Source organism: Gracilinanus agilis, chromosome 2, assembly GCF_016433145.1.
Source record: "Gracilinanus agilis isolate LMUSP501 chromosome 2, AgileGrace, whole genome shotgun sequence".
In the NCBI taxonomy this organism is placed as follows: domain Eukaryota; kingdom Metazoa; phylum Chordata; class Mammalia; order Didelphimorphia; family Didelphidae; genus Gracilinanus; species Gracilinanus agilis.
This window is the reverse complement of record NC_058131.1, coordinates 650224386-650251422: the sequence shown is the minus strand read 5'-3', so window position 1 is coordinate 650251422 and position 27037 is coordinate 650224386. Positions and strand designations below refer to the sequence as shown.

General features: G+C 41.0%; 1 protein-coding gene across 1 annotated transcript in view; it reads right to left on the bottom strand.

Moving 5' to 3' along the window:
• Positions 1-1138: 1138 nt before the first annotated feature.
• Positions 1139-27037, bottom strand: part of CNNM1 (cyclin and CBS domain divalent metal cation transport mediator 1) — a 68595-nt gene continuing 42696 nt past the window's right edge. Inside the window, exons 9-13 of the mRNA XM_044660214.1 lie at positions 20375-20535; positions 6868-7051; positions 6564-6710; positions 2312-2434; positions 1139-1324 (exon numbers count right to left, since the gene is read on the bottom strand). Coding sequence (XP_044516149.1) covers positions 1245-1324; positions 2312-2434; positions 6564-6710; positions 6868-7051; positions 20375-20535 — 695 coding nt within the window. The 3' untranslated portion in view covers positions 1139-1244. The remainder of the gene's footprint in view (positions 1325-2311; positions 2435-6563; positions 6711-6867; positions 7052-20374; positions 20536-27037) is intronic.

Sequence of the window (27037 nt, the reverse complement as noted above, 5' to 3'; positions counted from 1 at the left end):
TCTGACCTGGGATGCCAGGGCATATCAAGATATAATCCTTGCATACCATATGGCTATTTCTGAAAACTGCCCCTTCCTCAGCATCCCTTGAGAAAGAGCAGAAAATGAGAAAGGCTGCTAAGCTGGCCAGCCAGTCTAGCAGTAAAAAAAGAGGAGTGGGGAAAGGAGGGAGAGTGTGAGAAATGATTCTCCAACATTCTAGGGGATGCACACTGCAGTTCCTCGAGAAAGAAACGCACTATGATTCATTCTCTTTGACTGACCTGGCACTCTTTGGTTTCTCAAATGGCAAAACTCATTTCCATAATTATTCACAGGGTTCTTGCTACTTTCCTTAATGGCTGAAATTGCATCTCTCGGCTTCCACTTGGGATTTGGCTGATCCATCGTCTTCCAGCATAGACCTATAAACTGAATGGTAACTGCTGGGTACTGCACAAGGTATAGAGAAGGTGTGACACAGCCCTCACTCTCTATCCCTGGGAGGGAACATTTACTTAAGGAACCTTCTCTACTGTTCCCCAAACCAGCTGGATACATGCATGCCTCTGCCACCAGAATCCTTCTTGAGCAGGAAATGGACCACTGGAAGAGGTTTTATGTGTCCGAAGACTATGTATGTGTGTGTATATGTATACATATATAGATAGATAAAATCATGTGTGTATTTATATATATATATATATATATATACACGCACACACACACACACTCACACACATAATCAAATAATATTTTGAAACCTCATCTTCTAGTCCCTCTTTGGGGCCAGTTCTCTCACCTGCCTCTCTGTCCTCTGGCTTACCCAGAGCTGAGTCATGTGCAGATGTTCCTGTTGGGTCAACAATGGCTTTCTGTCCTAGAGAAAGGGCTGCTGAAGTGAAAACAGATGGCCTAATCCAGCCCCGAGGGATCCCTCCGATCCACCAGGGAGCTGGAAGAGATGGGTCTTGAAGGGGATGCTGGTAAGCTGTGGTCACTTCTTTACCGGATGGTGTCAGAACCATTTCCATAATGTTCCATTCAAGGCACTGGTTTCCTTTACAACATAAGCAAGGCTCGGAGCCAGAATGGAGGTGAGAGGAAATATCTGTTGAAATCGACAGCTAGGAAACATGGAAAAAAACATGGCGCCTTATTGCCTTTGGCAGGTCTCTGGGGGTGGAGGAGATGATTGAAGGACGGTCTTCCACAAAGTACGTGGAAATCCGTCCACCCACCTAATGTTCAAGCATTATTTCCTGTCATGTGATTAGAGGTGTTAAATTGGAATTCTCCTCCGGGGTCCTCTCCCCATCTGGTGATCTCTTTCTTTTCCCACCACCTGAAAAGACATTACATAATCCAAGATTCATTTTGTGAAGCATTTCAAAACCTTGTATTATTTTTAAAGGATCCACACTTACTACAATACATTCCACTTCCTGTCAAAGATAAACAGAAAAGGTGCAAAAGGGTGGCAGGTCCCAGTATTTGTCAATGCAATTGGACTGGAATGAAATAATCCTAAATTGGGTAGGAAATTAAATCCCAGTTCACTGAAATAAGGACGTAACCATTCCATTTGCCATTATAAGCAGTTTTGGATGGGGGTAGGGAGGTTGCTTCTTCAGATTAAGAAGGTGCTTCTTTCTGAAGAGGAGGACGAAAAGAAGGTTTGAGAAGTGGCAGCTACTGATGACTGAAATGAAATTTCATGGGCAAGCTCATGGAGTACCTTCTAATACCAACTTTCCTCCCAATTAGACTTTGAGCTCCTCACCGGCAGAGATTATTCGCCTTTCTTTGACTTTCTCGTCTTTAGCATAGTGCCTGACCTGTTCTCAGCCATCACATTCTGTATTGCCCTGGTAGGGTAACTGCTCTAACACACCATACTAACCCCAGAGTCCCCTGAGCTGGTGGGAGCAACTGAGACTCAGGCCCAGTTGCCAGGAGTCTGCCCAATCGGCAATGCAGACAGAAGCAGTGACTGGACAAGCGATTTTATTGGTAAAGAGAACTCCCATTTTCCTGGGAGTCCCTGAGACCTTTTTAGGGAGTCTGTGAAGTACTGCACATTCTCTACAACTTAGAGTGAGTTGCTTGAGTTGCCCAAGTTGGTTAGTGAGTCCTGGGCCCTTTCTGAATGGAATATGGTACTTCCCCAAGCTATGAAGAGAACAGCAATGGCCCGAAGCCCACCGGGAACAATAATGCTCCCAGTTCTAGCCCCTTCGATTGAATTTTATCCAGTGACTGCTTCTTGGAGCTGGATCTACTCTGCCCCCTGGAAAGAAACTTTCTAACTGGATGGGGGAGATCTACTCACTTAGAGTTCTCAGCAACTTCTTGCCCAGTGTTTCCTCAAAGTCACTGCTGGAGGGGCTAGTCATACTCCCCAGGTTGGGGTCCTCAGAGTCCAAGATGAGATTACAGCATTCACTGTCTGTTTCTAAGAGCCAGAGAAGGAGAAGGAAAATGGGAAATAACTTTAGGATCATAGATTTGGGCACCATCTTCAAGCCACAGGACAACTATCTCTCCCCTTACTTTCCAGATGAGGAAACAGGCACAGAGAGATGGAGTGTCTGAGGTCGTGCAGTTAGTAAAGAGTGTTCTATAAATTTGCCTATTACAATAGCAAGGTAAGATTCAACCTCGGGTTCTTTGTAAGTGAAGTGCACTTTCCACTGTACTATGCTGAACCTTGTTATAAGAGAAACTAATAAGACTGGTTGAGATGAGTTATTTAGGGTTTTGCAAGCATATTAGAGAAAACCTTTGCTGGAAGTCATGGACATTCTGCGTGGAATGCAGGGGTAGAGAGGAGAGAGGAAGCTCCCACCAAATCCTCTCCACTTAGAAAATCAAACAAAGTTACTTGGCTCTCTTCTGGTCCTAACAACTGCGTGTTTAGTCCTAGAAGAATATATCTCAGGATTAACTTTAAAATATAAAGGACCTCATGTTTTGGACTGGGATCATCTTCAAAATGTGGAGGGGGTTGAAATCAGGCTCATTTTGAGGAAGGTGAATCCTAGGGTCTAAGGCAGTGGGGTTAGGAGTCCCCATGACGACGAAACAGATTTGGGGGGCAACTGCTCCCACAGAGATTGACACAACACTCTAAACATGAAATATGTAAAGCTAAACGACCAGAGTCATTACAGTCAGCAGTGAATAAAAAAAGGTTGTCCGATTATAAATCTAGGCAGTTGACCTGGGTGGGGTTGAATTACTCTGATGGGATCTTTTTATTTTTATTTTTTTATTTTTTTATTGATTAATTTAGCATATTTTTCATGGTTACACAATTCATGTTCTTTCCCTCCTCTCTTCCCACCCCCCCCCATACATAGCCAACACGCAGTTCCACTGGGTTTTACATGTATCATTGATCAGGACCTATTTCCATATTATTGATATTTGCACTAGGGTGATCATTTAGAGTCAATATCCCCAATCATGTCCCTGATGGGGAAACCTTTTTTTTGGTAATTCTTTTTTTTATTTAGAATATTTTTCCATGATTGCATGATTCACGTTCTTTCCTTCTCTCCCAAACCCCCCACCTTCCCCTTAGCCGACACGCAATTCCATTGGGTTTTACATGTGTCATTGATCAAGGCCTATTTCCATATTATTGATAGTTGCACTAGGGTGATCGTTTAGCATCCTATCCACTGATGGGGAAATCTTGATGGTTCTTTCACTTGGAGATTTTAAAATCAATGTAAGCAAAGTCTTGTTTAAACTTTCTACCTCCCTGGGGCATTGCAATTATCTGTACTTGGTGGGAGCCTCATAAATGTTTACTGAAAGGTTAGCTAAATGATTATGTAGCAATAATACGCATGGAACATCAAACCCCCTCCACTGCCCCTTCCTTAAAATCAGGAGACTCTGTTTTGTTAAGAGGGAAACTCAGATTGGAAGGATGGACCAATGAACTCGATCCAAAGAGTCCAGGTGGGGAATTTCTGCATGAGGGTCATTTCCCTGGGGGTCCCTGAGACCTTTTCAGGGAGTCCATGAAGTAGAAACTATTTTCATAATTGTTCTACAGTATACTACAGTATTTTCATTTCTAACATGGTAAATACGGATAGGTATAACCCACATAAACAAAGGCTCTCTGCAGGGAGGGCCTTAATAATTTTTAAGAATATAAAGGGACCCTGAAACCAAAAGGCTTGAGAACTACTGCTTGATGCTAGATAAAGCACCTTCCCTAGAGGGAATAAGTTAGGGTTGGAGAATTCTAGTTAGGGATCAAAGCTAAGGAGTCTCTCACTTAAATTATATGGATTTATTTTAGGAAATATACCTCCTGATGTTATTTAATAATACAAAAATATTATGCTTCCTGATGTATTATTTCTGAACATATGTATAGGCAAATATAGACATGTTCGTATGCATTTGTAGATTTCTACAGCAATATAATACATCTATGTACAGATGCATATTCATATAAACACATATATTGTAAGTAGGCTGCAATTGTGTGGTCTGGATCTGTAAAAGGGAGTCAAATGACAAGAAGGGATGGCTGCTAGGCCAGATATGGTGGCAGGGTTGACATCACTGATTCCAAAGTAGCTCGAGCCTGGGCAGGTCCAGGAGTTCCAGTGTCTCAGGTTACAGTTCTGTGATTTCAGAGATTTAGAAAACAGGTGAAAGCCTGAAGGGTAGAAGCCCCCTATATCCATTCCAGTGAGAGGAGCTGGTGCCGGGAAAGTGGTTCTGGATCGGCATCCAGGGGGAATCCTTTCTGGAGTTCCACAAAGTAGCCTTTGCTACAGCACCATTCTTAAAGGTCACGTGCTAGGCAGGTCAGGATAAAGGCTGCCTAACATACATAGGGAATGAAAGGAATAGAAATGTTCCCCTGGGCATAAGAATTAAACCAAATCCCAATGTTCCCTTTTCTCAGCCTCACTGGCTACTCTGCTATTAAAGGGTGATTGTTCCCATACTCCTTTTGTGGTAGAAAGGCCCATAGGGTTCCAATGACCACTCTGCCATGGTAGCCAGAAAACACAGATTGGGTAGAATGCTGGACTTGTGAGTCAGGAAGACCTGAATTCAAGTCCTGTCGTCCCTGACACTAACTAGCTGTATGATCTTGGGCAAGTCATATATATAGCTTTTCTCTCTCAGTTTCTCCATCTTTGAAATGGGAATAAAAACAGCACCTACTTCTTAGGCTTGTTGGAAGGATAAAATGAGGCAGCATATTATAAAGTAAACAGCAAACTTAAACACTTTATAAAGGTTTTGTACAAACAAAACCAATGTAAACAAGATTAGAAAGGAAAGAAGAAACTGGGAAAAATAATTCACAGCAAATTTCTCTGAGAAAGGTCTCATTTCTCAAATCTATGTAGAACTAAAGTCAAATTTATAAGACTATAAGTCATTCCTCAAATGATAAATTGTCAAAGGATAGGAATAAATGGTTTTCAGATGAAGAAATCAAAGCCATCAATAATCATATGAAAAAAAATGTTCCAAATCATTCTTGATTAGAGAAATGGCCATTAAAACAACTCTGAAGTACCACCTTACACCCATCAAATTGGCCAATATGACGATAAAGGAAAATAATAAATGTTAGAGGGGATGTGGCACAATTGGTACACTAATACTTTGTTGGTAGAGTTGCGAACTGATCCAACCATTCTGGAGGGCAATTTGGAACTATGCCCAAAGGGTTATAAAATTGTACATTGATCCAGCAATATCACGACTAGGTCTATGTCCCAAGGAGATAATAAAGGGGTGGGGAGGGGTAAAGGACCTATTTGTATAAAAATGTTTATAGTAGCTCTTTTTATAGTGGCAAAGAATTAGAAATTGAAGGGATGTCCATAAATTAGAGAATGGTTAAACAAATTGTGGTGCTATTGTGCTATAAGAAATGATAAATTGATGCAGAGCAAAATAAGCAGAACAAGGAAAATCTTGTACATGGTAACAGCAATATTGTACAATGTTCAACTGTGAAAGACTTAGCTACTTTCAGCAATACAATGATCCAGGACAATTCTGAAGGATTTATGACAAAGAATTAAAGAATTAGATCTTTTCCAGAGAAAAAACTATTTGAATTGGAATGCAGATCAGAGCATACTATTTTCATTTTAGTTTGTGTCTTTATTTTAGGGTTTCAGTTTTATACATGTATTTTCTAGGTGATATTGTGGATTGAGAGCCAGGCCTAGAGATGGGAGGTCCTGGGTTCAAATCTGGTCTCAGACACTTCCAACTCTGTGACCCTGGACAAGTCACTTAACCCCATTGCCTAGCCTTTACCACCCTTTTGCCTTGGAAACAATACACAGTATTGATTCTCAGATGGAAGTTAAAGGTTTTAAAACAAACAGAAAACCCACACTATATAAAATAAATAAACCCACACTATATAAAATATTAGCTATTGTTATTGTGGCCTGAGGAGGTCATTTTGTCAGAGCCTTGGTTTTCTCCCTTGTAAAACTGGGGAGAATATAGTACATTAGACCATCTCTAAGTACCCTTCCAGTTCTAAAATCCCATGCGCCTCAGTCCCATCTGACCTGGTCTAACTGGAAGGAGAGTGGCTGGAAGCATAAACTGAGAGTTTCTGTTCTCCTCGGCATTCAATTCCTCTTGTACGAAGGGGATCTCTTCCATCTTCAGGCACACTGCTTCACTAGGGCTCCTCAACCCGTTTGATCGGTTGCCTGTAGAAGACACCAAACCACTGCCTTGATTTGGAGAACTCTAGAAGCCCTGCTGGAGACCCATGAGCCGAGGGCCAGCAGCCAGAGGGACTCCGGCTCCCATTTACTTGGCAGTCCCCTATGGATGCTGCCCTCCTGACCTGCCCCACTGACTTACATTGAAGGCTATTCCTGTCATTGAGGAGGGTGATGGCAGGGTCATCCTTAGGGGTCTGCGGGGTTCCACGAGACGTTGGTGCCTTGGTGGAATCTCCATCGGCAAAGGCCTCCATATCTGGAGACTGAGGGGAGCTGTCCATGTGGCAAGCTGTGAGTGCATTCTGATACTGTTGTCGAGTGATCTAAGAGAAAGCAGAGAGAGGGCCAGACGGTTCAGCATGGACTAATCAGTACTTCCACCTCTGGAGCCCATCAGGGGCATAACCAACTCATCCCAGTCCAAGAGGCAGTGCCATTTTGAATATCAACCACCTGGCCCTCTAGCCCTACACGATGAGAGGAGGAACACCAGAACAGCAGGGACATCCTGCTCAAAAAGGTCTCCCCAACTCTCCTAGTAGTAAAATTTAAAACATCCTAAAATACAGATATATTTTCCAAGAATAGTAATTTGATGCCACTATCAGCCTTTAACACTCTAATACTAATTAACTTGACAAGCCCTATAGGAGGACAGAGTCTTAAGGTAATAAGTCAAAGGAGAAGAAAAAAGGCTCCTGACAGCTGACTTCAAGAATCCGAAAGGGCTTTCACCTGAGGGAGGGATTAGACTTGTTCTGTCTGGCCTCAGAGGGCCAAACCAGGAGGAACAGGTGGCAGTTGCCAATAGATAAATTTAGATTTTCTAAAGGAAAACTTCCTAACAATTAGGCATATCAGAGAGTGGAATGTCTTGCTTTGGGAAGTAACAGGATTCCCACTCACTAATGATTTTTAAGCAAAGGCAAGCTGACCACTTTCCCATATATGTTCAATTAATAAATGCTCACTGATTGTTCCATAATTATTTAGGTCCTTTACAACTCTGAGTTCTTGTGACAAGCAAATTATAATAGAAGAGAGGGGCTAATGGGGCAGGGGATGTCCTAAGGGTAAGCCTATCTTCCCCATCAGTGACACCATTTGGGAAAGGCAGACCTGTGCCTGCAGCTGTGGTGAGGTGTTGAGAGTGGTGGGGGAAAGTGTGCTTTGGAAGTCATGGGGTGATATAATAACTACTAACAGGTTGTTTGCAGAGCACTTTAAAATGTGATCTCCTTTTATCCTTCAAACAACTTAAAAAAAACCTAGGTGCTGTTATTATTTCCTTTACAGATGAAGGCACTGAGGCAGATGCAGGTAAAGTGATTTGCCTTAGGGTCACATAGCTAGTACATCTCTGAGGCCAAATTTGAACTCGGGCTCCATCCACTAAGCCACCTTTATTCCCTTAAGTGAATGAATGATACACTGTAATAATATGGACTATGAAGGACCTTTGGCTGCTAGAAGGGAGGCTGGCTGAAAGCAGAATGGAAAGATGTAGGAAACAAATTTCACCTACTTCTCAACTTGAAGGGAGAGATATATTAATTTCATGGATATTTGCTCAGGATATAGTCAGGGCTCTGATCTTTCAGACTCTCTCTTGGAACTACTCTCCTAGCTACTTTCTATCTCCGACCTGAACCTTCTATACAGTGGTTCAGATCTGAGATCGAGAGAAAGCAGCAAATGATTCCCATAAGAATAGGAAGCCACCGGAGTTTGGAAAAAACAGAAAATCTTTCCTCTGGCTCTTTGGAACTCTGGATTCAGTTTCTTCCCTTCACTTACTTGAGAAAAGACTTTAGCATAAAATTAACTTCAAATAATTTCCAGGTCACATCCAGCCCTCTAATTGAGTTTTAGGGTCCATCTGGCAGAGTGGTTTTTAAGCTAACATCCACAATAGATTTCAAGAGGTCAGTGAATTTGGATGGAGAAAAAAATGTATCTTAATTTTCACTCAGTTCTGACTGAAATATAGCATTTCCTTCAAGAATGATTTAAGAAAACGAACAATAAATACCATATTATTCTGAGGAGTCTCTGGACTCCATCAGACTGCCAAAGGAGTCTATGATCCACCAATGGCTAAGAATCCCTGGTAGAGATGGATCACCTTATATTACAGATGAGGAAACAGAGAGGAACTGATCTTTTCAAAGTCATATAAAGACTTAATAGAATAGTTTGGATTTGGGATGACCCAGGTCTCAAATGCCTACCCAATCTGATAGCCTTTCCACTACACCACAGTTGTCTCAAATGATAACTTTAAACTTTGAAGTTCTCCTAGAGGACTATGTATTGAACTATTGAGAGAGAAATGTATCTACAAGAGAATTCAGCTGGAATCTTTTTTCTTTTAAGTAAGAAAGTACAGTTGGATTGGCAGTTTTTATACTAGGGCTAAGAATTATATTAAGAAATATATTAATTATATTAATGTATAAAATATTAAGAAAGGCTCCAAAGAATCTTAGTCCTCCAGAGGAGAGAAGTCCTATTTCAGAGCGGTCTATGTGTTTTTGTTTTTTTTTTAAATCCGTATTACCTTTTATCTTAGAATCAATATTGTGTATTGGTTTCAAGGCAGAAAAGTGGTGAGGGATAGCAATTAGAGTTAAGCGACTTGCCCAGGGTCACACAGCTAGGAAGTACCTGAGGCCAGATTTGAATCTAGGACCTCTTATCACTAGGCTTAGCTCTCTATCCACTGGGGTTACCTAGCTGTCCCCTCTCTATGCCATCGACAAGTATTACCATAACTTAGAATCTGTTTTTAGGTTGGAGTATATGCTCTGAAGGTCATTAGGCAAAGGATGATGGGTGGATGGGAGTGACCTGTGTCTGCTGTGGATAGTGTCTTGGCTTCTCCAAAGTATATAGAGTTCAGCATAGTTGATGTTGAATTTTCAGGGGCATCTATGCATCGGACGCACATTTTGCTCACAACAGACTTTCTTGATACATAAACATGATGGAGGTGGGCTCTAGAATGAACTTGAAGGCAAGAGTTGTGTTTGGATATTGATGACTCTGTGAAAGTATTTCTTTCCTCTGTCTTCTCTAGCCCCTGAAAGCCATGGGATTTTTACTGCACTAAAAGGTTAATATAATTCAGCAGTGAAATGTAGGGGCTAATACCACCTCAGACTGAGTCTAAGGAGGCATAGTTTCCAGAAACCGGGAGGTGATAGCCCCATTTTACTCTGCCCTGGTCATACCATATTTATAGCTCACTGTTGAATCAAAAACCCTGCTATTAAATCAGGAGACTTCCTGTTTTGCTGAGAGGGAACTTGGGTTTGGAAAAATAAAGCAATGAATCGGTTCACTGGGTGCCATGGTTTGGAGAGAACACTGATTAGGTAGAGATCATTCAAAAGAAGGCAGCCAAAGTGGTGAAAAGATTCAAGTTCATGCAATAAGAATCTCTGTGGAAGGAACCAGGGATGTTTAGCCTGGAAAAGAGAAGATTCCTGTGGGACAGACAATAAGGATCACTTGGAAGAGGGAGCAGACTTGGTGAGGGTGGAATTAGTAGCAATGATCCAAAATGGAGTCTAGGCAACTTTGGGTTGATATAAAGAAATGCTTCCTGATAGAGCTATCCAATTGTGGAATAGGCTGCCTTGGGGAACTTGTGAGTTTTCTCAATGGGGATCTTTCAAGCAAAGGCTAGATGACCATTCGCCAGGGAAAGAATCCCTTTTCAGGAATAGGTTGGGATGGATGGCCATGGAGGTCCCTTCTAACTCTGAGATTCTGTGATTCTGATCCTTCATTTAAGTCGCCACTTAACCCTAAAGCACTCAAATCCCACCTACTTTGGGGTATCTGCCACCCTCACCACACTCCCTGTACCAGCCTTGTTTTGATAAATCAGTTGTGACTCTCTCTAGATCACAGAAAAAACCCACAGACACAAATAAATGTCAGGGTTGGAAGGGAGCTGTAGAATTTGAACCTACGTCAGACCTAGTCCAATCCTTCTAATTTTTACAGATAAGGAAACTGAGGTTTCCAGAGGGGAAGGACTTGACCAAATGGCCAGACGGTATTCCATCTGGGAATAAAAATCAACCTGGCCTCCTTCCAGTTATCCCATAGCTACAAAGCTATAACAAATATTTATATGGTGTTAAAAAAAACAAAAACAACCTTCCTTTCTTACAACCACCCTATGAACAGTGAAAGGCACAACAGGACCCATTTCCCTTTAATTATAACTACAGCTGTGACTGGGCAAGTATTAGTCTCTTTGTATTGCAAATGAAGACGTAGAACTCAAGTCATGTCAGATCTATGAGTCAAGCTTAGGTCTTTCCTAACTCCAAGAGTAGCGTTCTTTTTCTATCATGTCTCATGTTTACAGATTTTTTTTTTAAACTTGAAATTTTCCTTACAACTTAATTTTGACTCATAGTTTCTTTCTTCTCTTTGCAATTTTGGGGGGTGCAATTTTCCAGATCCAGATGGAAACAAAATGGAACAATGCTTGGCACATGGTTGGTGCTTAATAAATACTTATTGAATGAAATAATGCTTACATCACAGTGCAAATATTAAGTCATTTAAAGACAGACATGGAATAAGAGTGATGCTCAAGGTTTTCATCTGGGTAGACAGCAGTTATTAGCACCAGCTTAACAGTGTCCTCAAACAGGGCAGTTAGATGGCTCAGTGGATTGAGAGATACGCCTGCAGATGGGAAGTTCTGGGTTCAAATATGGCCTCAGACACATCCTAGCTTAACCCCAAATGCCCAGCCCTTCCTTCTTCTGCCTTGGAATCAGTACTTAGTATCAATTCTAAGGTAGAAAGTAAAGGTTTGCTTTTTAAACGTTGAAGTGGCACATCTTATTATTTGGCACCAATTAGCTGTGTGACCATGGGCAAGCAACCTTTCTGAATCTTGGGGCTTCAGGATTCTAATAGATTTCTTTAGGGAAAACTGAGTTCATACTCTTGAAAAGTGGCAAACATTTACTTCGTACTTGAGCTGCAAAACTGTAGGATGGCAGTTCCATGTGAAAGAAATTTCCTGGGTCAGAAAATGACAGAGGCTGGGTTTCAGCTGTTTCAGGAGCCTAGGTGTGGTCTTTCCTAAGAGCCAAATAAAGGATTTTCTGATTCATTGAAATCTGAGTAGCTTCTCAGTGTCCTGTGAGTCATTAGCTGCTTTCTTGCTGTTTCCATCTCTGGTCATTATAAGTGAGAGCTCCTGACAGGCCAGAGCCCCAGACTCAGCCCTGAGAGAATGCAGGCCTTGGGATTCTCTAATTGTACGTGTCCTGGTTAGGGAAAAGCTGAATCACATTCCTGTTCAGCCCCAGTTGGAACAACTGTTTCTAACTATAAAGTTCAGATCGTTTTGAATGTGCATGACTCTGCCAGTAAGCAAAGCTTCAGGGAAGCCCTGGGAAACCCTGTCCCTAGACCTGTGTGGATAGCAATACCCTGGGCTCCAAATCCTCCTGAAACCCTGCCGCCACACAACATGCCTTTCCCCGACTTCTTCACTTGGATGCACAGTGCAACTGCATTTAGGAAATAGTGATGGATTAGCTGGCAGGAGCCAGTTCAGCTCTGGCCTCAGACACTTACTAGTTCTGGGACTCTGGGCAAATCACTTCACTCTGTTTGCCTTTGTTTTCTCATCTGCAAAGTGAGCTGGAGAAGGAAATGGCAAAGCACTCTAGTATCTTGGCCAAGAAAGCCCCCGATGGCGGTCACAAAGTATAACACAACGGAAACAACTCAACGACAACATCAACAAACTTTTGAGAAAGGAATACACAAGGTGGTCATGCCATCCATGGCTTTTAATCAGTGCTAATTGTCACGGGAAGCCTGATTAATAATTGGGAAGCATGTTTTATGAGGTGATGGGGGGCAGCATGGTATATGAAAAGAGTTCTGAATTTGGAACTAGAGATCTGCATTCAAATCCCCACTGTACCTTGGGTGAATTCTATAAAATTACTCCATCTCTTTGGGTCTCGATTTTCTCATCTGCCAAATGAGACAAGTGGGGCAGACTTGTTAGTCTCAAAGGTCTCTAGTAGCTTTAAATCTATGATCCTATGAATTCTTTTTAGGGACATGGATGCAGTGAATCTCCTTGGACTCCAAAGACTTCATCTATCACAACAAAGGGCTTGCTGTTGGGGTCCTTCCACCTCCCCAGTTCTATTACGGTAGTCAAACCTAGATGAAAATGTTTTTGCATCTGTGACAAATTCTTAGTATACTCAATTTTGACCTGGAGAAAAAGCCTCAGATACCATCTCATCCAATCTCTTCATTCAACAGATGAGGAAACTGAGGACCAGGGAGTTTAGTGGCTTGCCTAAGGTCACATAGGTAGTAGTGTCAGTGGCAGGATTTGAACTAAGGTGCTTTGATATCTGCTGAACTAACTCAGAGTAAAAATATATTTCAAAAACAGGTCTATATTTTTCAACTCTGGTGAAATCTCTTAGAGTAGAGATGAAAGAGACTTCAAGAATCATCATTCTCAACCCCCTTATTTTACAGAGAGGGCAATGGAAGAACCAAGGGACTTGCCTAAAGTTAAATTGTTATATAGACAAACAATAGTTAGACTAATAATGAGTATTTTTATAGCACTTTAAGAATTTCAAAGTGCTTTACATATATGCATTATCTCAGGTAGGCAAGCATTCTTTCCTCTCTAACTGTATCATCTTCTTTGGTCATTACCAATTTATATTCTCCCCTCCACCCATTTTCTCTTGTCCTTGTTCTTTCTGTTTTTTTCTTATTGGAACAAATGCTATTTTTATGTGGGTTAATTTAGATAAGCCCAGAAGGACTTCTTCACCCAAAATAGCCGCCATTCTAATTATGCCTTTACCGGAAAAGGCCAATACTCTTCCATTGATTTTGCAGCTTTGTGAAGGATACAGATGAAACAGCATGGGAGAAACAGGATGCCAACCCAGCCAGTCAGATCGGACAAATCAATTCTCTGAAACATAATGGCTGTGTGACACTGAGCAAATCACTTAACTTCTCAGGGTTTCAGGCAACACTCTAAGACTATACTTTGCAGAGACGGCACTTGCATTGGTAGAAAGGGTTTCCTCACTTGGGAGTTCTTTATACCAATGGAATCATAGGTCCCGTCCCTATCTTTCTTAATGACATCAAAAAGCCTAAAATGATTAGTTTGTCTTTTGGGTTAAGGTAATGAAAGCTACTTTTAAAATGGTACCAAGTGGGATACAGGATTAGTAAGCTTCATGTCAGGAAGGCAGAGACTGGAGATCTTTGGAGCCTGGAGTGCTATTAAAATGGCAGACTCAAGTGGTGAGCCAAAGCACTCAGCCAAAAGAGGCAGTGTGGGCTTCTAGGAGAAGAGAAAAGGATGAAAACAAGGCTCCCCTACTTTAATTCAGCTCAACAAATATCATTGAATGTCTACTACATTCAATCTTCAAAATTTACCAAATCCACCACAAGTGCGATAGCCTTTCAAGGAAAGCTGACATTATATTTCGGGGACCTTGATAGACTTGGCAATGCAGTTCCCCCCTCCATTAGGTAAGCACTATAGGAGGGGGAATACCACAATGTTAATAGCTGGTTGTCCCCGAGTCCTTTTTTTTATTGGACTGTTTCAGGTACATCACCTTTACTATTCCTTTCCCAGTATAATTATCCAAGGCTTGGCTCTCCATGCTACCAACGTACCTGGCCACATTAGGCTGCCCTCCATAATCCCACTTAGGTGGCCTTTCTCAATCTCTTTAGGGGAGGTGACTCAAACGGGCCTCAGTGCTCCAACTACTGCTTTATAGTGTTGGGGTCACCTTCACCTGGTTGGCACCTCTGGATATCTATAAGACAGAAAAAAAGTCTGGCACACCGGCATTGAACCAACGCTCATCATCAAAACCTGCTTCCATAATGGAACCAAGTGATTTTTCCACAAGTGAAGCCTTCCCTGGTGCCTCCCTGAAGTACAGTTTAAAGCACATTTTCTGACCTCGACATTACCAAACTCAGTATGGTTCAATTTTACTGTTTTCATTGTAAAAAATGACAAACATCATTTGGACATCATAGAAAAACAGCTAGTTCTGAGCCCTGCTGTTTATAGTCCTCGAGCATTTTTTTCCCCTCTATTTTATGATGGTTAAAGCAAAGTTTAGTAGTTAAATCTTAACTACTCTTTCTGTGAAGCCTAGATATCTAAATTGTTCATGGCATACCATGAATAGGGTAGAGTTTAAAGGGACGACTGGTGTCCCCCCTACGTAATAACATGGATGTGGAAGCCAAGAGTTGTGGGTGTGTTGGTGGAGGTGGGAGGTGCTTGATGAAGAAAATGAGAAGATAAGAAAGAAGAATAAGGGGAAGAGAAGAGAAGAAAGGAAAGGAGAGCCAGAGAAAGGGAGGGGAGGAGAAAAAGATTTGATCTTTGTGCTTTAGTTTGCTGATCCCTGAAAAGCATAGAGCTATCTTTTAAAATTACATAAATAATTGGTTCTTTAGTAAATTACTCATTAATCTTTCAACTTCAATTAATCACAACTTAATCTAATGCTATTCTCTGTCCCAGACAATGATTAAGTGTCCTGCTGAATTCATGTAGAGTTCTCGCTTTGGCAGCATGTATACTAAAATAGAACTCATGTAGAATCTTATCTTGAAGTTCAGTCCTTTTGGGGCACTACTGGGATTTTAGATCAACTGGGTATAAAGAGTTTTTGCAGCTAGTTTCTCTCAGCAATTCACTATGGACCCTCTAGCTTATGGAACCACTCCGGTCACCGCTCTCTTTCACTGTCTTCTACTCTCATTTTTCACTAGTTCTCTCAGAGCCCTCATTCCTCCCTTCTAGGGGCCAAAAGAAAGAGAAATAAAGAGAAAAATCCATCTAGAAATGGAAACAATGTTTTATTTCATTCCTAAGTAAGAATAAAATCCACAGTTCCCAGCACACAGTAAGTGCTTAATAAATGTTTGCTGACACAAACAAAACATCCTTTCACTCCAGCAGTTGCTTCCTGTTTGCCAGATAGAACTTGAATCTATCAAAAAGTAATATTTTTAGCAATAGCATAAAGTCTATAAAGGCTGCCTTATTTTGCTAAATGTTATTATAAATCTTATAATAAATCAAAGCATCTAAAATAAAGCACTTAAGGTTTTTGAATGCAGATTTAACTGGTCTCTGCTTATCTCAAGTTCCTCCACAAGTGATACTTTGTCTTAGAAACCTCAGCGGAAAAAGACATTTTAGCTCTTCAGCTATGTGTTTACAGGAGAAGGATGGCCCTCAGATCGGAAAAGGGGCACTGACTCTCACTGTTGGCCTATGACTCAGTAAACATGGATTCTACCAGAAGCTCTTCCAAAACTTCACTTGTCTCCAGCAAACTTAATAAAGGTGGGCTGAGGTACATACTTCAGACAAAATCAGTTTATTAACAGTGACACATGACTTAGCAAAGTGAGACAGACTGGCCACACCTCAGTAAAGCTAGTGACCCTAGTAAGAAGGAGGAGAACCTCTTTATGGACACCAAAGAAAAAAGAAATCTTGGTAGTTGCGGAATATTACAATTGGCTATATTAAGAAAAGTGGACTGGAATTCAGGTGGGGCTAACCACACCCCTCTTTGACAATTAAGGAATTATGGGACTCATCTACATTTTGTAATCTTTGCTTGGTTATCAAAACTATCAGACTTGCTGTCTCCTTGGAAGAGATAATATCTCCCCATTTTACATGGTCTGCCAAGGGACATATCTTTCGGAGGGGTAGTACCAAATTTGTGGGGCAAAGATAACAAACTGATGTCCTGGAAGTATCTCTGTGGCTACTGTTATAACTTTTCTTTTAATTATATCTTGAGATTTGCTTTAGAAAATCTAAATTCCTGAGTTCAACTCAAGGATATAGCAAAGTGGCTTTAGGCAAATGCAGACTCAATTATAAAATTAATACAGCATAAAATCAATTACATGATGGAATCATTGTATAGTAGCAATTTGAAGTTATGTTAATTATGATCTTTTCACACTCTAGGAAAAATACCTGGGCTTTCTGTACCTCCATTTCATATCTGTAAAATAAGGCTTATGTCAATATTACCTTCCTTCATACTCTTCCTTGCATGCTACAGATGATGACCTGAGGTCATATCTGTAGACATTTGAGAAATTCACTTTGAAAGATGTCCAGTTAAGAATATTTTTAATTCTCTGGCTGGCATTTTTTCTAAGGATCCATGATGCCTCCCCATGGTAGACTGTATAGAACAAGCCACTATACTTGATGCCTTTTGAGGAGCCACTGAATTCCTATTTCCCAAATGCTTCAAGGCCTATGAAGACTTCACATTGCAAGAAGTCTCTTGGCTTTCAGTACCAAGTGTACCCCAATAAAAAAATGTCTCAACAAACATGGGATGCGCTACTCCAAGCAGCAGCCAAACTATACCATGCTCACTAACAATGATGAAAGAGGAAAGAATAGATAAAGCCTTCAAATAATCCAAATGCAATTTACTTCGGACTTCCCTTGCTACCAAAACTTTTGCCATTACTGTTAAACTAAAAAGAACTGGAAGCTCAGATGTTATCACTTTTCATTTCTCACATTTGTCTCTGACAAAGGTTCTTTACTAACCTTTGTGCAATGGTTACAAAGCAGAGAAGATAATCGTGGCGAATTATCTCATGAAAAAGCAGCCAAGTATATCTGTAATTTTTAAGTGATTTCATTTCTATGTGTTAGCTGCCATACCCACTTTTTCAGGGTGCCAAATTATTAAGGCAATGGGGTGGTGGAAATAGCACTGGTTTTGGAGTCTGAGGAACTGAGTTCAAATTCTCATTCTGCTTCCTACTAGTTGAATGACTGCAGACCAGTCACCTTGCCCCTCTGGGTCTCAGGTTTCTCATCTGTGAAATGAGGAGGTTGGACTAGATGACCACTAAGTTCCCTTCCAGCTTTAAATCAATGCTCTTCTGTTCTACTACATGTTCTCTGATTCTTTTGAAACACATCCATCCTCTAATAGGATGTATTATACATCCACACAACGTAGTCTGACTAATGATTGTGGTTTTACTGTGGTATTTCCGAGGGCTCTGGCCGTTATGCCCAGACATATGCCCCAGAGACCACTCTCCTTTGTAAAACACCAGACACCGTAGGTCCCTTTGCTGCAACAGTGAAAGGAAATTTTTTCTTCCTATGTCTATGATTCCAACATACCTCCTTTGAAACCCTACTATGGCAAGCACCATGCGGGGGCTACCAGGTGAGTAAACACCCTTGAGACAATTTTTTGGTCTAAGCCAAACTGGTTCAAGGGGGCCTTCAGGCACAGTGATAATGACTTTGCTCTTGCTAATCATAATAACTTGTATTTATAAAGCTCTTTACAGTTGCAAAGGGCTTCAACATCATTAGCTCATTTGATTCTCACAACCCTGGCAACTAGCTAGCATACATTTTCCTGTCGCCCTTTTGCTGATAAGAAAATAATGGCCAAGAAAGTTTAAGTGATTTGCTCTAAGATAGATGGCTAATAAAGATACTAGAACCTTCCCTTCTGAGGTTACTTTCCATTTGCTCTGACTGTCACTTTTATGCACCTACTTGTTTACCCTCTCTCTCTCCTGAACTTGAATGTAAGATCCTTGAGAAGAAAAATTTTTGCCTTTCTTCATATCCCCAGTGCTTAGCATGGTTCTTGGCACATAGTAAGTGATTAATAAATGTTTGTTCATCTATTGACGGACAGTGGATCTAAGAGTTAAGCCCAGATCTTCAGATTCTTAAGTCCAGGGCTTTCCTTCCTACATTTTGGCCAGATGACCAGTAGATTTTAAATAATTTGCAGAATATCAATACAAGGAAGAGTGGAGATGGAGGGAAGGAAGAGAAAGGACTGGGAGAGAAAAAGAAAAAGGATATTTACCAACACGTTTTTGGATCAACACCAACTTAAACAAGGGGGCATGATAAGCCCCATTACTTTCTAATTATTTGAGGCCATAATTTGTTCTACGTGACATTTGAAGAATACTTTTCCCCCATTATATCCTGCTGACCTGGAGTGATATAAGATAATAAAAAAGATTTCTGGAAATATGGTCCTCTTCTGCCTTAGATGATAAATCTTAAGCCATTGTGATTACAAAACCATAATGCTTTCCTCTTGCATACCCCAAAGCATCTGCATATTATTGTGATTATTGTTTTATTATTATTATTATTATTATGTATAACATAATTATATTATACAATATATTGTTGTTGTTTTGCCCAGAGTTGTTATTAATGGGTATAGGTGTATATATATACATATATATATATATGTACACACATACTGTTGTTCCTTCCACATCGTGACTTTCCCCAACACAGTTTTGATATTTCATGGGTTGGTATAAGAAATTAAATGGGAATTTTTTGAGGAATTTTGTGGAAGCCGCAGAAGACATGCAAAGACCACCAGATGACAAAGAAACAGTTTAGAATTTAAGAACATACTTAACCCAAACTTTACATTACGGTACTGTAAACACCCATAAAAAAAAAAAAAGAAAGAAAAAATTCAGTGTTTTTCTCTGGTACAAAGGGAGAGCCAAAAAATTTTGTTTAGTTTTCCTGATTGAGGGGGACCTGCACCTCTAAATCCTATGATGTGGAAGGGATAGCTATATATTTAATTTGTATTGGAATTAATATTAAATATATTTAATTGGTCTATTTAAATTGGTTTTCCAGTAGGGAAGCTCCTTCTGTTAATGCATGCCAACATACCCACTCTTGCAACTTATAGTCTTAGCGAGCTGCCTACAGCCTGAAGCAGTTAATGCCGTGCCATGAGTTATACAGGGCAAATATATCAGAGACATAATTTGAATCCAGGTCTTCCTGATGCTAGAGTTGGCTTTCTATCCACTAGGCAACACTAGCCTCTTTAAATTTATTTATTTATTTATTAAAACCCTTACCTTCCATCTTAGAATCAAAATGGTATATTGGTTCTAAGGTAGAAGAGTGGTAAGGGCTAGGCAATGGGGGTCAAGTGACTTGCCCAAGATCACACAGCTAGGAAGTATCTGAGGCCATATTTGAACCCAGGACTTCCCGTCTCTGGGCTTGGCTCTCAATTCACTGAGCCACCCAGCTGCCCCCTCTTTAAATTTATAATATCAAAGGAACACACACAAATAAAACTGGATCATGTTGACAATGGAACTAAAAAGTATGGAATTCTGTTGTGCTCCAGGGAAAATTGTTTTATCTCATTCTGGGCCTTAGTTTCTCCACGTGGAAGAGAGAGAAAAAAGACGTACCTTATGAAAATGCTGCTGGGTATAACATGAGGAATAATGAAGGTTAGTGGGGGAAAAAAGTCTTTTATAAATATCAGAAAATGAGTACCTTCTAGCTCATTGATGGAACAGCGGTTGCTTCTCTGCTACTTAGAGGTAACAAAGCCTAGGGGACAGTCTGTCCCAGGGGTCCTTTGGTGCTTGACTATCCTCTCCCTAGCCTTGAGGTGGGGGCGTGGGGGGTGGTCTGTGCAAAGTGGAGGGGGGCCAGGCAACAGGAATGGAAAGCCCTCCTGGAGGGTTACCTTCACAAACTGCACATCACTGAGGATGTGAACTGAGTAGTCAGGCGTGTAGAGGTTGTTGCTGCTGTACAGCTGGGTGGTGCTGCCCCCATAGTCGCTGCGCTCTCGGTTTGGAGACTCAGAGCGGTTCAACCCACTGCAGCGAGAAGGGGATCGGTTTACTGCAGATGTTGACAAAGGAGGAGAAAGAGGAAATGGAAAAGGAGAGGGTGAAGGAATAAGGGGGAGAAAAGATGGAGGTAGGGGAGGGGAAAGGGAAAGGGGTGGAAAACGGAAAAGAGACAAAGAGAGGTGTGAGTCCCTCTGGACCTTTGAGCAATGGTCACATTGGGTAGTGCTAATATGCCCCTTGTACTTTGCTCTTGACTCGAGCACAGTCTTGGGGGAAGAGTTAGTTTATTTATCTAAGGAGCCAATGGCCTTAGAGAGGAATAACCTGGCACAAACAATTCAACAGGTAAATATTCTTGCCCTTCTTTCATCCTCCTTCCCTTTATCACATCGACAGAGAAGAAGTTTGGCCATTTTTTTTCCAGAAAGGATGCTGAGTTTATCAACAGGATTGCAATTGTTCCTTGTTAGTTTCATGTGGCTGCAAAGAATGTCCAAAATAAGAAGATGAAGGACCATGCTGGGGGCTCCAACTGCCTTACAGGACCACGTGATTTAGTTATTAGCTGGAATGAATCTTGTACCAGGCGTGGCATTTAGGTTCTCCAAGACCCATCATTCCGGGTATACAGAATCACCAGTTTGCTTTGACCAGTCATTTGATTGGGGTTACCCACAAGCCTCCTGTTTTAATCCCCTGATTTCACTGGCTCCTAATTTTTCAGATGAATTTCTTCATAAGTTTCTTATGCAAAGAGAAGTTTGTTAGAGAAGGAATAGGGACTGGACCAGTGATTTCACTAGTATATAGTACTCCTCGGTATAGAAATTTCATAGACCAAGGCCATCAATAACATCTAAAGAGAGCTGAGAACTTCAGTGATATGTCCAGGGTCTGGTAGCCAATATGTGTCAGAGGCAGGACTAGAATCCAAGTCTTCCTGGCTCCAAGGCCAGTTCTTTAGCCACTAACACACTACCCTTCTTATGGGAGAATGTCAAGAAAATATAGTCAGTTGGTTTCAAAACTAGCTTTCTTGAGCTAAGTCTTCAATGTACTTACCATCACAAAGTCCCTAATTATACCAACTATCATTTATGTAGCATTTCAAGGTTCACAAAATACAAATATCTTATTTGATCTTACTGTCCTATGAGATGGGTAGGTACTATTACTCTTCTCATTTTGCAGAAGGTGAACACGAGGCAGCTAGAAGTAAAAAGACTTGTCCAGGGTCACATAGTTCGTAAGGGTCTGAGGAAGAAATGGAACTTGGGTCATCCAGATTCCCAGTCATATGATCTATTCCCTGTGCTGACTAATGCCTGACTTCTGCAGGTAGCCCCAAGTTTTCCTCAACTGTGAACTTTTTACAAATACTACCCTGATGCCTCAAGATCATATGGAGGTGACCCTGATTTCTCCAAGGCTAGACCAGCAGAACACAAACTCTGACTATGTGCCTGGTGATGGATCTGCTGTCCAAGGTCTAGCCTAACTGACTTTAGAGAATTTCATCACCAGAAAGTTGGCCACACTCAAGTTATTTAACTGTAGCGACTTAGGAAGACTATTTACTGTGGCACAAGAAGGGTTACAATTTGCCTCATTGGGGACCTCGTGAAAGTGTGTATGTATGTAAATATACATATATATATATATACATATACTTTCTTGTGTAATCTGCTATAAACAAACAAATATATAAAATATATATAATATATAAAATCTCATTTGATCTCAAAACTGCCTTGTGAGGTATGATTATTCCCATTTTACAGATGAGGAAACTGAGTCTGAGAGAAGTATCTTGCCCAAGGTTACACAGCTAGTAAAAGTCTGCGGCAGGATTCAAAATCATTTTCTTTACTCCATACAGCTGCCTAATAAATGAAAGGTTCATTGCCAGACAGGAAGAAGGCTGATGAATTGTTCATACCATCTACTGAGTTATGGAGGAGGCACGATCCGCACAGGAGGAAGAAATACCCCAACCAATGAAACTGTGACTCCCAGAAGGGCAGGGACAGCTAATTCTTCCCACCGGCCTAACTTAAGGATGACTAGAAGGACTGAAGGGAGAGACCCACATTGGTTCATAGGATCACAGATTTAGAATTGGTGGGGCCACTAAGTGCCCTTAAGCCCAAAGATACTCAGATGGGAAGTGCTTGAGATGGGATTTGAACTCAGGACCTCTACCCTTGAATTCAATATTCCTTCCCACTGTCTCATGTCCCCTCTCCAACAGGAGAGGTTAAAAAGAGGATATTCAATGGTATTCTCAAGGGTGGCACCGTAACAACCATTCATGTTAATAGCAGGGACATTCAGCAGAAAAACTTACTTCGTTTCTTATTAGGGTGTCCTTGAAAAAAATCTGCTAAGTTTTGGCAGTAGCTGTTCCACAGCTGTGACTGAGTCAGCAAGGAGCCCTGCTTATTTCTCCACCTAGCTTATCTTATGTAATTGGGAAAAGGAGGGCAGTCTGTTCATCAGCAGCCTCTTTCAGGGTTTATCTGACTCTGAAACGCCAGCTCTGACTCAGCTTCGGGATCCTGACCCCAGCTGAGCAGTACCCAGCCAGTGGGGACAGAGGGTGTGCAGGGGGCAGTGCCTTTAGAAGCCACTCAGTCTGCTTGATAACCTCTGACTTTGCCTATGCTCAAATGTGAATCACTCAGCCATGGGATAGGAAAGGCATTCTGCCAGGTGTCACTCCTTTCCCTCCTGGTTCACAACAAAGGAGGTACAGTATTCCCTTTTCTGTAAAAGGAGGGGGTTGAACTGGCTGATCTCCCATTTATAATCCCTCCTGGCTCTAAAAGAGCTCCTTTCACTTGCTTCTGTGACGACTACTACTGGCCTCATCTCTTCACTCCCTGTAAACATGGAGAGATGGTCACTACATTCCCTACCATCCCCTGCTACCTCCCTCTAAAAGGTTTTCTGCCCTTTGATTCTGGGTGCCAGGACTGACACCCTGTGGTAGCAGAGTCAGGGTGATGTTACATACAACCCAAGTTATATGTGTGAAAAGGGGGTAGATGGGCAGCAGTACCTACCTTCAAAATTACAAAACTCTATAGATGGTTGACTTGTCACTAATATCATTGAGGGGAACCTTTGTTCAGGTCTGGGTTTCTCTATCAGAAATTCTGGTCTCAAAGAGTTGATCAGTCCATGCCCTGCTTCACATTAGAAAATCCAAGAGTTGGACATGGATTCAGAAACCAGTGATCCCAAGGATACTTAATGGTATTTTGTGTCATGGATCTTTTTGGAAGTCAGAAGAATTTCTCTATCAGAAATTCTTTTTTTTAATTTAAATTTATTAATTTATGACATTTCTCCATGGTTATAGGATTCGTGTTCTATCCTTCCCCTCCTCCCACCCCCTCCCATAGCCCACACACAATTCCACTGGGTTTTACATGTGTCATTGATCAAGACCAATTTCCATATTATTGATACTTGTATTAGGGTGTTCATTTTGAGTCAGTATCCCTAATTATATCCCCATCCACCCATGTGATCAGGCAGTTGTTTTTCTTCTATTTTTCTACTCCCACAGTTCTTCCTCTGAATGTGGATAGTGTTCTTTCTCATAATTCCCTCAGAGTCGTCCTGGATCATTACATTGTTGCTAGCAGAGAAGTTCATTACATTCAATTTTACCACAGTGTATCCATCTCTGTGTACAATGTTCTCCTGGTTTTGTTCCTTTCACTCTTCAGAAATCCTTAATCTGGGGTCTGTGAACTTTTTTTTTAAACCCTTGCCTTCTGTCTTAGGATCAATACTGTGTATTGGTTCCAAGGCAGAAGAGCAGTAAGAGTTAAGCAATGAGGGTTAAGTGACTTGCCCAAGGTCACCCTGCTAGAAGTGTCTGAGGTCACATTTGAACCCAGGACCTCCTATCTCTAGGCCTGGCTCTCAATCCACTGAGTCACCTAGCTGACCCCCACCTATGAACTTATTTTTAAAAAAATATTCTGATAGAAGAAAAGCACTTGCTTGATCTCATGGTTTGATGGGGACATGATTGGGGATGTAGACTCTAAATGATCACTCTATTCCAAATATTAATAATATGGAAATAGGTCTTGATCAGTGATACATGTAAAAACCCATTTGAATTGCTTGTTGGCTACAGGAGGGGGATGGAAGAAGGGGAGGGAAAGAATATGAATCATGTAACCACGGAAAAATAGTCTAAATTAACTTAATTAAATAATTAAAATTCTGATAATTGCTTTCCTTTGAAATCCTTTGATTTTATTTTATGCATTTAAAATCATGATGGTGAGAAAGGGTTGACAGGCTTAGCCAGACTTCCAAAAAGATCCATGACACAAAATATCATTAAGTATCCTTAGGATCACACTGGTTTTTTAATCCATATCCAACTGTTGGATTTTCTAATGTGAAGCAGGGCATGGGATGATCAACTCTTTGAGACCAGGAGGTCAACTCCCATGTTTTTTTTTTATTTGTTTGGTTTTTGTTTTTAAAGCATAATTGATGTAAACTTTTCTGGGGAAATTATTTTCGAGAAAAAAAAAGTTCCTTTTGATGTGACAGGATCCCAGCTAGTCTGAATTCTGAACAAAAGCCTATTTTGTTTCTCCAGTCTGACATTCCTCACTAGATAGGACACCAATGACTGCATTGTAAGTGAGTGTATGCATATACTCGGGGAATTCTGAAGAAGGGAAATGGAAATGCTTTCAATATAAAGAAGAAATTAATAACAGACGAATGTCATGAGCATGGCAAACAACTTCAAGTTGTCCTACTTCCCTTTGGTATTTCCTAAGAACACAGAGGCACAGACTAGGGCATGGAGAGAAATCTTAGTACGTTCCAAGTATGATGGAACAGAACCCTGATCAAAAGTCTCAGTAGAAGGATGTCCCTATCTGGGAACCCTACCTACTCTAAGCACCTGTGACTAAGCTGGTGAATATCACCTGCTACCTCGCACTTTAATGCTGAGAGGGAACTATGGAGAACTTATTATATAAAGTACAAAAGGGAATACTACCTGAGTTGGCTCCAAGGAGTGACTGACTAAAAAGGGGTGGAATTGAAAATCAACCCAGGCACAGATGGTGTGTGGGTGCGGATCAGAATTCTTCCATGTTTCAGAAGCCCCTCTACACCACAGTAACAGGTAGGAACTCAAAGGCTCCACAGCACTTATGAATTATGCTTTAGTTGTAGCACTGGATCTACAAGCTAAGTATGAGAAAAAATGAAGAAATGATGGCTCTTCCCAACTGTGTCATGCGTAAAGAATCAGTGAGTCCCAAGGCTTGGGTAGTACAGAGGTGGTACTTTCCTTTAGTATACTATGGATAGGGATATGAGGCAGAAGTCCGGCATAATGGCTGTTGGTTACACCTGGTGGGTCCTCAGCAGTGGGGCCCAAAGACCTGTTATTGATCACATTTATTGGCCATATTGTAGAGGTGATTTTTGAGTCAGGAATAGTTGGATTAGATGACCTCTGAGTTTCCTTCCAACTGAGAGACAGATAGAGATAAGAGTCAGAGAGACAGAGGCAGAAAGAGGGGAGGAGAAAAACAGAGGGTAAGACAGAGAAAGGGGGGAAGAGAGAGAGAGAGAGAGAGAGAGAGAGAGAGAGAGAGAGAGAGAGAGAGAGAGAGTTGAGTTTTAGCTAATGTCATTAAGCTATGCCTTCTCTTTGCCAGATTGCCTGGGATTGCATATGGCTATGAAATTCTGAAATAGCAAAAGTTAGAATTTTAAAATGTGCCGAACTGGAAAAAGAATCTGCTGAAACATTCTGGCAAAACAACCTCTGGCCATAAGCCAAATTTTGCAAGTTCATATCAGTTAAGATCCTAGATCAACTTGCTCACATGCCAAAGTTCATTCCAGTAGAACCAATGAAAACAGGAACATTTGCATTTACTGAATTTCACAAAAGAAAAAATATTTGTTTTAGGCTGCTCAAGTCCATTCAGAAAAAAATGTTACTTAATAACACTGTTTATCTGAAGATTTCAAAGCACTGATTCCATTCCTATAGAAAAGATCTAGTTCTGAAAGCTATTGACTTGCACAAAATCACATAACTATTATTGATCAAAGGCAGGACTTGAAATCAAGTATCAAAAAGAAACTAAAAATACAGTTGTCTGCCTCTCCTGAAAATCCTGTTTTTGTTTTGTTTTCATAAGGCTCTGTATCAATGAAGAAATCACATTAATCATAGGTAGGTACTCGATGGGACAGGAAAAGAAAGGATAAGTGGATAGGAGGGTTAATACTTTTGCAGTAGATTGTGTGGCCCATATAAATCCAGTAAGGGGATGAGAATGTCTGGTCTTAATGGCTTTCTAACAGTACTTGCAAAAATTTTTATCACTCTAAACCATGCACTATTCTCTCTCCCTCTCTCTCTCTCTGTCTCTCTCTGTCTCTGTCTCTCTCTCTGTCTCTCTCTCTGTCTCTCTCTCTCTCTGTCTCTCTGTCTCTGTCTCTCTGTCTCTGTCTCTCTCTGTCTCTGTCTCTCTCTCTCT